Below are 13046 nucleotides of genomic sequence, written 5' to 3'. Positions count from 1 at the left end.
GTTTTCCTCTTAGCAGTCTCTTCAGCTAGAAGAGTGGGCAAACTTGGGACACTAATCAAAAAGCCCTTATCTACCATTTTCCTTGACAGGATAGTCTTTATGCCACTTCCTCCATTTGTTCCTAAGGGGAATATGGCTTTTCACTTGGATCAATACTTTTCCTTATACTCTGTCCCACAACCTAAAGAAACAGTTGCACGATTGATATCTGATCAAGGTAGTATAATTTAGGGCTGTCAATTAAAATTAATTTGATTAATCATGAGATTAAAAAATAATCACAATTAACTGCCGTTTTAATTGCACTGTTAAACAATAGAATACCATGTCTTTAAAATATTTTTGGATGTTTTTCCTGCATTTTCAAATATATTGATTTCAATTACAACACAGTGTACACTGCTCACTTTATATTGTTTTTATTACAAATATTTGCACTGTAAAAAAGATAAAACAAACAGTATTTTTCAAGTCAACTTGTCCAAGTGCTAGAGTGCATCTTTCTTGTGAAACTGCAATTTACAAATGTAGATTTTTTTTTTTAAAACTGCACTCAAAAATAAAATAAAAACTTTAGAGCCTACAAGTCCACTCAGTCCTACTTCTTGGTCAGCCAAATGCTGACACAAACATGTTTGTTTACATTTATGTGATATAATGCTGCCTGCTTCTTATTTACGGTGTCACCTGAGAGTGAAAACGGGCATTCACACGGTACTGTTGTAGCCAAAGTTGCAAGATATTTATGTATCAGATATGCTAAACTCTCATAAGTCTGTTCATGCTTCAGCCACCATTCCACAGGACTTGCTTCCATGTGGATGACACGCATTAAAAAAAAAGTGTTAATTAAATCTGTGACTGAACCCTTTGGCGGGGGAATTGTATGTCTCCTGCTCTGTGGTTTTACCTGCATTCTGCCATAAATTTCATGTTATAGCAGTCTCGGATGATGACTCAGCATATGTTTCTCGATTTAAGAACGCTTTCACTGCAGACTTGACAAAACGCAAAAAAGGTATTAATGTGAGATTTCTAATGATAGCTACAGCACTTGACCCAAGGTTTAAGAATCTGAAGGTACCTTCCAAAATCTGAAGAGGGACGAGGTGTGGAACATGTTGTCAGAAGTCTTAAGAGCAACACTGCGATGCAGAAACTACTGAACCTGAACCACCAAAAAAGAAAATGAAAATTTGTTTGTGGCATCTGACTCAGATGATGAAAATGAACATGCGTCAGTCCCCACTGCTGTGGATCATTATAGAGCAGAATCAGTCATCAGCATGTAAGCACATCCTCTGGAATGGTGATCGAAGCCCACAAATGTTTAGCATATCTGGCAATAAATACCATGAAACACTGGCTATAACAGTACCATGTGAATGTCTGTTCTCACTTTCAAGTAACACTGTAAATAAGAAGCAAGCAGCAGAATCTCCCATAAATGTAAACAAACTTATCTGTCTTAGCATTTGGCTGACCAAGAAGGAGAACTGAGTGGACTTGTAGGCTCTAAAGTTTTTATTGTTTTATTTTTGAGTGCAGTTTAAAAAAAAAAATCTGCAATTGTAAATTGCAACGTAAGAAGAAAGATTACACAATAGCACTTGTATGAGGCAACTTGAAAAATACTATTCCTTTTGCTTATCTTTTTTAGAGTTTAAATATTCACAATAAAAATATGAAGTAAGGATTGTACACTTTGTATTGTGTTGTAACAAATCAATATTTGAAAATGTAAAAAAAATCCAAAAATATTTATTTATATTATAATACATTTAAATTGGTATTCTATTATTGTTTAACCGCGTGATTAATCGTGATTAACTCAAAACAAATTAACAGTGCCTTGGACAACAGGGTCCTGGTCCCTGACTAGAGCTGCTAGACACTACAAACACACAAATAATGATAATGCTCCTTTTATATAGGGGACAGAGTACACAGCTAATATTTTCCACCCAGAAAATATTTTGTCTACTGAAGACCCCCAGGGGCAGACAGGGCTCATCTGGCAAGGTGCAATGGCTACTTCAAAGGTACAGCAGGACCATATAATAAAAACTGCCTTGCAGCTAACATGGTCTTAAGCCAACTTCCTTTACTTGGCTCACACAAGATAGTATTTTTGGCCTCATCTGGCACACTTTTTGAATAAAGGGCCTTCTAGTTTCAATTCTGTGTTCTGCAATAAATCCTTTAAAAAAGAAAAAAAGTGGATTGGTAGATAAAATTTTGTTTTGGTTCTCATGTCTATTCTCCTCCCCCTCCCCAATTTTCTTGCAGGATTTTTATTACTGCTTGCTATTTCCCATCAGTACTAGACTAATGGAACAGTGGGTACCCACATAGGAGAAAGGTAAAATTAGTTTCCTTACCTGTAGTGTTCCCACTGTTCCATTAGAACCCACCCTGTGCTTATATATTTGTTGTTCTAAGCCTCAATGACTTGAAAGAGCACAGGAATAAACATTTCTGGTTTGATAGGAGGACATCTAGAGAGTGAGTAAGAGAAAGTGTTTTTAGTGAAGCACTTCAATTGTTAATCTTTTTATAAAATTATATATATAATGGTCCCCGCTGAGAGAAATGTGGGAGCTGACAATCAATTGGGATGGGGGGGAAGATAAGAGGGATCTTGAGTCTACCTCAAAAGTATGAAAAGGCGGCTGAGAGACCAGGAGTAGAGGTCTAACAGAACAGCTGATGCCCACTTGGAGAAAGTTATTGGCAAGATAAAACTAATTTTCAATGGTGTCTAACGGTGAGACTTTCACGTTAAAAGACTCAAAAGACTATCCGCTGGGAGATGGATATGACTGTGCTAACTCCATTTATATTTTAAGGCAAGTTCAATTAGTGTGAAGATATACCCTCTGATACAACACTGTCAGACTGTGTAATTTTTTCCTACAAATTTCATTTGTTTGACTGTTCTACTTAAAAGGATGGAGGCTGATATAACAATTCTTGGAAAAATACTGAGTGCTGCTTTTTATTTCTTCTATAGGGATTTACTCTTGGATAGTGGTGGCATTTGCACAATATTTCAAATTTGTCTTTAATAAAGGTCTTTGAGAGAGGGACATTTTTGTTGTGTGTTTGTACAGTCCACCTAGCACAACAGGAACCTAGTCCGTACCTGGGCTAATAGGTGCTACCACAATGCAAATAAATAATAAAGATACATGTGGACACAATCTGTGGTTTGTCTAGATTCAGAAGAAGCTGTCATTTAAAGATGAACAGAAATCTTACTAAACTCTCTAATTACTTAAAATGCTCTGTGTTTTTCCACACAGAAGAATAAGACCACATCATTTGATTAAAGTTGGACCTTGGTGGATTTGCACCACTCATTGCTAGCTAGCTGTTTTGTCTGCCAGGGGATAACTTTATATCTGAAGCTCTCACTACTAACTGAAAAATGCAGAGATCTTGCTCTCCACACAGCCTCAGAATAACTGTTTTCTCAGAAGCTCACACTTAAATATTTAGCAAGTTCATTCCAGTGAAAGTAGGTAATCATGACTTCAAGGCAATTTCAGACAGTTAAAAAAAGAAAACAATGCAGTTATGATGGTCACTAGCTAAGAATACAAACCTGCTGCAGATCATATTAAAGGAAGCCAAAAAAGTTGATTGTCTCCGCCTGCTAGAAATGCCCAGCTAAACCTTAAGGTACAGACAATAGAGGAACAGAATTGAAACTGTTTGTTGTATGTCTGCGCAAGTGACATCATGCATCCTATATCTTCTAACTCCAGGGTTGCTTCACCTCTCCAGTAATTCTCTGACTTATACGAATTGACAATAGCTGAGCGGATTAAACAATTTCCTTCCATTGGTCACAAAAGCCATTTCCACAATTTTTTTATGCTTTTTCTTGTGCCACCATGTCTCCTTTAAACAACTCTGTTCTACCTTAAAAAGTCAGTCAGTCTTAAAACTGGATCTTTAAAATCACAGAATGATTCACTTCTGTCACACTATAGTGAAATTTTAATTATATCGAGGGCTTTTAAGGTACTTTGCAGGATTTTCTTGTAACTTTTTAATTTTACTGATATTTTATTATGATATTGAGGGGGGGAAATTGTATTTTACATATAAGGACACATGACTTGTTTGTATAGATGCATATATAAAAAAACTAACTAACAGATGGTGCACAAAGATCAAACTTGTATGATCCTCAAGCATGAGCACATTAAAAAACCCAGCTATCAGGAGTAGTTAAAAGAAGTTATGTTCAGGTCCCCAACAAATAGCAAATCAATTTTTACTTCTCCTATTAATAATTGTTTTATTGTATTATATTGGAAAAATAAACTTAAAATTTAACAGACAGTGCTGATTTAAAGTTTCTTTTGAAACTCTGATAAAGAACATATTATAATTAATTCACCCTCAGCAAGATATACCTCATTTATACTCCTGTACAAGGGTACATGCATCATCCTCTACTATGAAGACTCGAAACACAAAGGCACCATGTATTTTAGTCTCAGCAATGTAACGGAATATTCAACATTATTCCTTTAGTTGCTAAAAGTCTGTTTAAATGGAAGGATGCTTTTATTTTCTTGGTCCCAATTCTGTAAGCTGATGCACCAGTGAGGACTTCTGTGTTGTGAAATCCCATTAAACTCTATGGGACTCTGACACAGGAGTCTGCACTGGCACATTCATTGCAGGTTTGAATCTTTATTTCTTCACCCAATATTCTCATTCCACACTGAGATTATGGAATTGCTTTCAATCCCTCAATTGGGGGATTGGCTATAAAGATTTACACAAAAGGCAGACTGGTAACTGTGTGTATCAATATTACCCTTGAGTCAGATTCATCCAATTCAAGCACCAGATTTTGCTCCCATGAGAGTTTTGTCTCTCCATTTGGACGTCAATGGGAGTAATATAAATTTTAAAAAGTTATGCTTTACTTATACTCATATCTTATGCAGCAAAACAGATACAGCAAATCTGATTTTTAATGTCACTTCCTTGTTAAGGGGAGGGTTTTAAGTTTCATAAAGGTGAGCCATAAAAGTTAAATATTTCATAGGAATTCAGGAGTAAAAAAAATTCTTGTCACACCCCGATTAGTCATTACATCCAAAAGAAATGTATTATGGCTTCTTAATACCGCTTTTTGGTTGTAATTTTGAACTTGCTCTCTCTAGGATCCAAGTTTCTTCAACAATATTCTTGGTTTACACAAACCAAATAAATTCACATTGTGTCCTCATAACAATATCAGGAGCACTTACTCATCATACTTGATATGATAAATAGCATCTTCAGTGTCCATACAGTCTGAATAAGATGTTGAAGGTGCACTGTCCAAATTATTTGTATTCTCTCTAGAATGATCTTGGCTTAAGTTTCCGTTAGTCCTTCTGTAAGTATTGCCACTTTTTGCTTGAGCTTTACCATTTTTATGTCCTTTTGTTGCTCGGGTTACATTTTCTATGTGAGCTTCAAACCAGGCTCCAATGCTGACATCACGGGCATCCACCAATTCATTTATCTAAAAATAAAAGTTTAACAAGGAGTTAATGTTTATTTCCTAAAAATCAGGTTAAATGGGGAAAGAGAACAACTGGCTAAATAACTTGGTCATTCTGAGCTAACCTGTGCTCTCAGTTTGTGTAACAAAACAATATTCATGCACCCACTAAATTTAAAAATATATATCCTAAAAACACAAAATATAAATGTAGGGTATTTTGTGCTTTTAGGATATATATTTTTTCAATTTTAATATTTGACTCAGCTGTAATAATACTTAACATGAATATCATTTATAAGTAAACAAAAACTACTGTTAGGTTTCTATAAGATAAATTAGAATAGTAATCTATCATTCTCCTCCTCCACAATATTGTTCCCAATCATCAAGATTTATGCCTTTAGGAGCTGCCTTCCCAAGGGCAGGAACTCAGAATATTAGCTCACAACCTACAGAGTTTTTTGACTTCAACGGTTCCTCAATATTGGAATAGTTATTTTTCCCCAGATGTTTCCTTTAATCCTGCACTGCCCCCGATTCCTCCAGCCAAGAGCAGAAGAAAAGGCTCTCCAAACCTACCAAAGCTATTACCACAGCTAACCAAGACTGAAATTTCCATTCATCTTACACCTCTAACGGCTGGTCTACACTACCGCTTAAGTCCATGTAACGTATGTCACTTGGGGTGTGAAAAAGAGACATCCCCCCCCCCCCCTTAAGTTACATCAACCTAAGCACTGTCCACACCAGTACTATGTCAGCAGGAAACACTCTCCCGCCGACATTATTTCACCTCCACCAGAGGCAGAGGCTATTATGCCAACCGGGGAGCACTCTGTCGGCACAGTGTGTTTACAGCAACACAACTGTATCAATGCAGCTGTGCCAATGTAGCACTGTTGGGTAGACTTGCCCTCAGAAACACAACTCTGGTCACAACAACATTCCTAGCTTCTGTCAACTTGAACCTGGAAATGAAGTACAATTGCTCAGAAATTGCACCACCACCAGGCAACTAGGCTATTCCATAATACATTTCACTTAAAGTAGATAGTTTGCCTAAGTTTTTCTGTTGACTAAAAGTGTTACTTTGACAGTGCAATGTTTTCTCTATGATTAAAGTTACAAGACGACTTATGCAGAAAACATCAGTTACTTAGGGTTAGGTGGTTATTTTTTTTTAAACTTGATTTCTGAACAAATAAGTACAGATATTTGAAACATGAACCTGGATTCAAAACAGTATCTACAAAAATCTATCACTCTTAATACTGTAACACCTCCATCCACTCTGTACTCCGAACATAGAAATATTGTAGCAGTCTGACAGAATGGAGCTGTACCAAAAGAAGAAATGACAAATAAAAGGAGAAATATATACTACCAAATTAAAAGTACATTCTAATATTGCTCAGACCAGGCTCAAGTTATTTAAAACAAACTTCTAAGATGTGGCTTTTTGTTCCTGCTGGGCCCACATCAACTATTAATACTTTAACAGAGGCTTTCCAGGGTTTCATTTAGTTTTAGTTATCTTGTCAAAAAACATTTTAAAAAGAAACTACACTTACACCCCTTTCTTCTTCTGTAATAATACATTCCTTATATAAAAGATTTCCCTCCCCTTTCCAAAAAAAAAAAAAAAAAAAAATTAAAAAAAAAAATCTCGAAGTGGGTATTATCCCCATTTTACAAGTAGGGACACTGAAGCTAACAAGCAATGACAGAAACAGCCCTTAACTACCCACTCAACAATACTGCCTCAAAGAGTAATCTTTCTGAACCTATGCAAACAACCTGTTTATATAAGAAAGGTGCAAAAAAATTTTAGTAGTGGTAGTAATTACCACTATTATTTCAGATGTGAGAGTATTTAAGTACTTTGCAATCACAAACGAAGTTATAGATCCTACCGTAAAGAGCATAACAGATGAAGAATGGAGGATAAAGACACAAAATACAAAAGACCATGGTGAGAACAGGTATCTATCATAGTAGTTACATGGTTTTGGAGTTCAAATAAATAAGTTAATAGATCACTAAACCCCCTTTCTCTTCTCTCACTCCCAACCATCTTCTACGATTGAACCCTCTCATCTTTCTATAATGTAAATTCCCAGGTTCCACTCTCCTCCAACATTCAATAGTTCTTACATGCGATAAATAAAAGATAAGTAGATGGCTTAGGTCCTGATTTTAAAAACACATGGAGAGATAGCTATGGAGGCGACATTTCTACATCACTGAGTCTGCATTATAGTGCACTTCCCCACTTTCAACTTCCTGACAACCAAGCTGTGAGGGAATGACAATACCACAGATTACCCGATTGCAGCTACTCCTGGAATTCTCTGAGAGGATTCCATGGAAGTTGTAATATAGTTCCAGATTGTAGAAATTTTCCAGGTTAAAAAAAAAAAATCAGCAAAAAGATAAGGAAGACAGTGAGAGTCCCAAACACATTCCTCTGTCTCAGAGTAGCCCTCACCAATGTTCCCGCTAATTTTTTACGTCCATGTGTGGAATGAATTTTGTTATGTGCACCAATATGGAGGTGATGTGTGGCAGGGGTGGGGCCAAGGGGTTTGGGAGGGGACTCAGGGCTAAGGCAGAGAGTTGGGGTGTGGGCTCTGGGGTGGGGCTAGGGATGAGGGATTTGGGGGAGTAGGAGGGGGCTCAGGGCCAGGGCAGAGGTTTAGGGTAGGGGTTCTGGCTGGGAGTACAGGCTCTAGGGTGCAAGCTGCCCAGCCCTCCCAGTCTCTCCCTGACACAGCAGCCCAGGGCAGCAGCGTCTCTCCCCTCTGGGGCCAGGGAAACTCCAGGGCCGGGGAAGCAGCGCCTCTCCCTGCCTGTGCAGTCCTTGATAGCCTGCTGTGTGCCTGCACAGCTTAGAGGGAACTCCGTGCCCTACACCTGCACAACCTCCACTGGGTTTGGAGGAGAGGGAGATGGAAGGCAAGGGTGACTCAGCCCACCTTCTGTGTGGAAGGGAGAATCCCAGCCTTAGCTCACCTCTTGTGGAAACTTCAGAAAAGGTAACTACTTACAAAAGATTTTTAAAAGGTATAATGGCTTTGTGGGACAGCTATGGAAGGGCATTCCATGCACAAAATGTATTGAAGAAAGCAGGGAGACAATTGTAGGATAAGCAGACAAACACAGATTGGCACCACAGAGGATGGGAAGTGATCTGACAAGACAAGAGGAAATAAATAAGAAGGGACAGAGTTGTATAGGCCCCTGAAAGCAATCACAAAAAGCATGCACTTGATGCAATGAAGTAAGCCAGTGCAGGGATCCAAAGAAGGAGTGAGATGGTTAGATTCACATGCAAAGAAGATGATCTTAGCAGCTGCATTTTGTATGGATTGAAGGAAGTTACATAGCTATTAGGATGGCCTGTGAGGAGGTGGTGGTGCTGGTTACAGTAATCAAGAGGTGTGATGAAGACCCAAAGAAAGGTTTTAGATATGTAGCCAGAAAGAAAAAGTTGGATCATAGAAATGCAAGTTGCACAGGCAAAAAGTGGTAAGATTTGGACGCTATTTCAATTTCTGTGGTGAGGAAGAAGAGAGTCAATTTGTGTAATAGCACAAAATCTTCCTTTTCTGATCTGTGCTGAACATATATTTTATGTAGAATCTAAATTCAGGGATCTACATTGTGATAGGTTCGGCCACAGAGATCCCCTTGGGACTGTCATCTGACATGCTGAAACTACCTCTAAGCCCGTTTTCCCTGTCAGCTTGGGGCTTCAGAACCCTGTCTTGTTGAGCCAGACACGCAAGCCTACTGCAACACAGACCCAGGGTTTGAACCACATCTCCAAAGCTGCAGGCTTTAACTGAAAACCACTCAGAATAAAAAGTAGGATTTAAGTGGCTTCAAGTAATAACAGACAGAACAAAGTAAGTTACCAAGTTAAAAAACAAAAACACACAAGTCTAAGCCTAATACATTTAAGAAACTGAATACAGGTAAATCTCACCCTTAGAGATATTCCAATAAGCTTCTTTCACAGACCAGACTCCTTCCTAGTCTGGGCCCAATCCTTTCCCCTGGTACAGTCCTTGTTCCAGCTCAGGTGGTAACTAGGGGATTTCTCATAACTAGCCCCCCCCCCTTGTTCTGTTCCACCCACGTATATATCTTTTGCATAAGACGGGAATCCTTTGTCTCTCTAGGTTCCCAACCCTCCTTCTAAATGGAAAAAGTACCAAGTTTAAAATAGATTCCAGTATCAGGTGACATGGTCACATTTCCTGTGAGACCTCATTCTTTATTACCCACAGGCTGGCCCCCCAATGTCCACAAGAAGATTTGCAGGTAAATAAACCATCTACAGCCAATTGTCCTAGTCAGTGGGTGCCATCAAGATTTTAACCCACCACTAATGGCCCACACTTTGCATAATTACAATAGGACTTCAGAGTTAACTTTATATTTCTAGTTTTAGGTACAAGAATGATACATTCATACAAATAGTATGAACACCCTCAGTAGATTATAAAGCTTTGCAATGATACCTTACAAGAGACCTTTTCATAAAGCATATTCCAGCTACATTATATTTACACTCCTAAGCATAAAGAAAAGGAGTACTTGTGGCACCTTAGAGACTAACCAATTTATTTGAGCATAAGTTTTCGTGAGCTACAGCTCACCGATGAAGTGAGCTGTAGCTCACGAAAGCTTATGCTCAAATAAATTGGTTAGTCTCTAAGGTGCCACAAGTACTCCTTTTCTTTATGCGGATACAGACTAACACGGCTGCTACTCTGAACTCTGAAGCATATTTCCATAAACATATGGAGTGCAACGTCACATACATAATTTACCAGTTAAAGGTATTTGATCAATTTTTCATGTACAGATTACCTTTGTTTGAGGGATGACATCCACTTGAGACAATTAAAAATAGCATCAGTGAAATTCAAGTAATTTCGAGTCCATTATGTGTCTCTTCTTAAGGGTATTAAAATTCATAAATATTTAAGATTTCCTAAATGTTACCAAGTTACAGGTACACAAATAAGAGGAGCAGCTGTTAGAAATTAAGACCACCAGAAAAAGAATCATATAAAACTAATAGAAATAAAATTACCCCAATTTTAAAAATTTGGATAAGAAAAAGGGTGAGAACAGGAAGAGGTGTGAGTAAGATCCCCACACCTCTTAAGGACAGTGGTGAAACTGACTTCATTAGTTATGTAAATAGGCCAAGTTTGCCCCTTTCTCGAATCTGAAATGCTATGACCTACTTCACTCCATTGTGTCACCTCTGCTCTGCAACACTCAGGTGAGCAATTTTATTATTTCCGTTGCACTCTGAAGACTGATAATAAGTGGAGTGTAAGAAACGAACCATTAGCAATGCCTCTACACTCCAGCTGCAGTGGTATGCAGTTCAGTATCAGCAAGTTTCCATGGTAACTGAATATTAAATGAGACGTGAAAAGGCCTCTAGTTTTTTCAGACAAATGTAACCACCACTGCAAGCTCACTGAGTAGCTATGAATACAGAGCAAAAAATCATGAAAGAAAATGTTCTGCCATGACTTCAAAAGTCAAAGAAAGGTACATGCATTTATCAGGTAACATATATAATCAGCAAGAGGGAACAGAACATATTATCCAACAAATTCCACTGTATTTCTTACCACATCTGAACCTGATATTAGAAGGATTTAACAGCTGCAGGGAAGAGAAGCAAATTCCTGCATCACTCAAATTGTTAATATGTGAAGAGCCATGGCAATAAAGCAATTTAAGAAATATGCACAAGTAAAATACTTGTTTAAGAGACCTGAAAAAGCACAATAAGCAGTGTACAGGGTCAAATTTTGCAAAGATGGTGCAAGGAATAGAAAGTTGCATGATGTGATCTAGCCTGTACTAACAAAGTACTTCATGCCCCAGACAGGATACTGCCCTTGTCCAGAATTACACTAGGGGAGGCTGGTGGAAGGGCGACTTCAATTTACAACAGAACTCTATGAGGTTCTAGCCAGAGCATGCATCTTAAACCTATAGAATCACCACATAACAGCTGTTCTGGCTACCTCCCATTTTTTTGGCCCTGCTTACTTTAGTTGCTATGCTGACCTCTTGTGTCCACTCTCCTCCTTTGCCACTTGCTAATGCAAATGTGGCCCTTTAAAAAAATAAAATAAAAACAAAAAAACAACCATGATCCTTAATCACAGTGGACCATTTACACTGGCATACCCCATGCGGACAACGTTAGCGAATTTAGTCTACAGTAATCAGGAACTAACAAAATCATTGGTTTTAATTTGAAGAAATAAACCAAAAACTGAAGGAGATTTCAATAGCAGAGCCAAGTTTGCAATAAATAATACATCTGTAGTCTTGCCAGAATTCAATTTTTATAATAATTGTGATGGATAATATCAATGTTTATTTTTAAGCATTATTCTTCTATTTGTATCAATTTACATTTTCATAGTTGTGAGAAATTATGGGGAGGGGGAAAATCTGATAATTATTTAACAGGAGAAATTGAAAAAAAAATTAAAGCTTTATAATACAAATTATCAACATCACATGTCAAAATATGCAAAGTAAATAGCATTAAATCACGATAATAAGCTCTCAAGCAGCATCTTTCTTACTTTGCCTATCTGTATATTAATATTAATGGCAGGGGTTTTCGTATATATATAGTAAAATTGACATTTACTGATACCTAATCCTTCCAAGCCTATATATGAAAAAAGCAATGAAGTGTGTAACACAGCACTGGAATATTCAGGTAAATACTGATTAGAGAATCCCGTATTTCAGAATAGAAAATCATGGCAATTCAAGCTGTGGGCATACAGTTGTACCAAGAATAAAGGAGCTTTTAGGATTGCCAATATTGTAAACATATAAAAATACAAAAGTTTACTGAATGTTCTAAAATAATTAAGTAGAATTTATTTGATTTTAAAAATTGAGACAAGATAATTTGACAGCAATAAAGATTCAAGACCAGTAGAAATGTTTTCCAAATTATCAGGAAATGCCAAAAGAAAGACACTCTAGAACTCTTTGTCCTGGATCTAAAGAGTCTTTGAACTCCAAAAGGAACAGGTCACCCAACGGTACTAGCATGCATGAGGAATGCAGATGGCATGCCCAAAGTACCTCTTAGAGCGGGGGTGGGCAAACTACAGCCTGGGGACCACATCAGGCCCTTCAGACTTTTTAATCCAGACCTCGAGGTCCTGCTGGGGAGCAGGGTCCGGGGCTCATCCCGCTCCAGCACTCCCGGTGGGAAGCAGGGTCTGGGGCTTGCCCCACCATGTGCGTACTGTGTCTCCACATGGCTTCAGGAAGCAGTAGCATGTCCCCGCTCTGGCTCCTGCACCCCCCACCCCAACCACCTGCCCCAGCCCGGAGCCTCCTCCCACACCCTGAACTCATTATTTCTGGCCCCACCCCAGAGCCTGCTTCCCCAGCCAGAGCCCTCATCCCCTCCCACACCCCAACACCAATTTAGTGAGCATTCATGGCCCGCCAT

The 13046-nt window shown here is 38.3% G+C and overlaps 1 protein-coding gene across 3 annotated transcripts in view; it reads right to left on the bottom strand.

Annotated features, from left to right (window-relative positions):
* UHRF2 (ubiquitin like with PHD and ring finger domains 2) overlaps positions 1-13046 on the bottom strand; it is a 179199-nt gene that overhangs the window by 118769 nt on the left and 47384 nt on the right. For all 3 annotated transcript variants that reach the window (XM_075128768.1, XM_048851776.2, XM_048851774.2), the window contains exon 3: positions 5277-5536. In XM_075128768.1, coding sequence (XP_074984869.1) covers positions 5277-5536 — 260 coding nt within the window. The remainder of the gene's footprint in view (positions 1-5276; positions 5537-13046) is intronic.

Source organism: Caretta caretta, chromosome 5, assembly GCF_965140235.1.
Source record: "Caretta caretta isolate rCarCar2 chromosome 5, rCarCar1.hap1, whole genome shotgun sequence".
Lineage (NCBI taxonomy): Eukaryota > Metazoa > Chordata > Testudines > Cheloniidae > Caretta > Caretta caretta.
The sequence above is the reverse complement of the archived record's forward strand: the minus strand, read 5'-3'. Positions and strand labels throughout refer to the sequence as shown.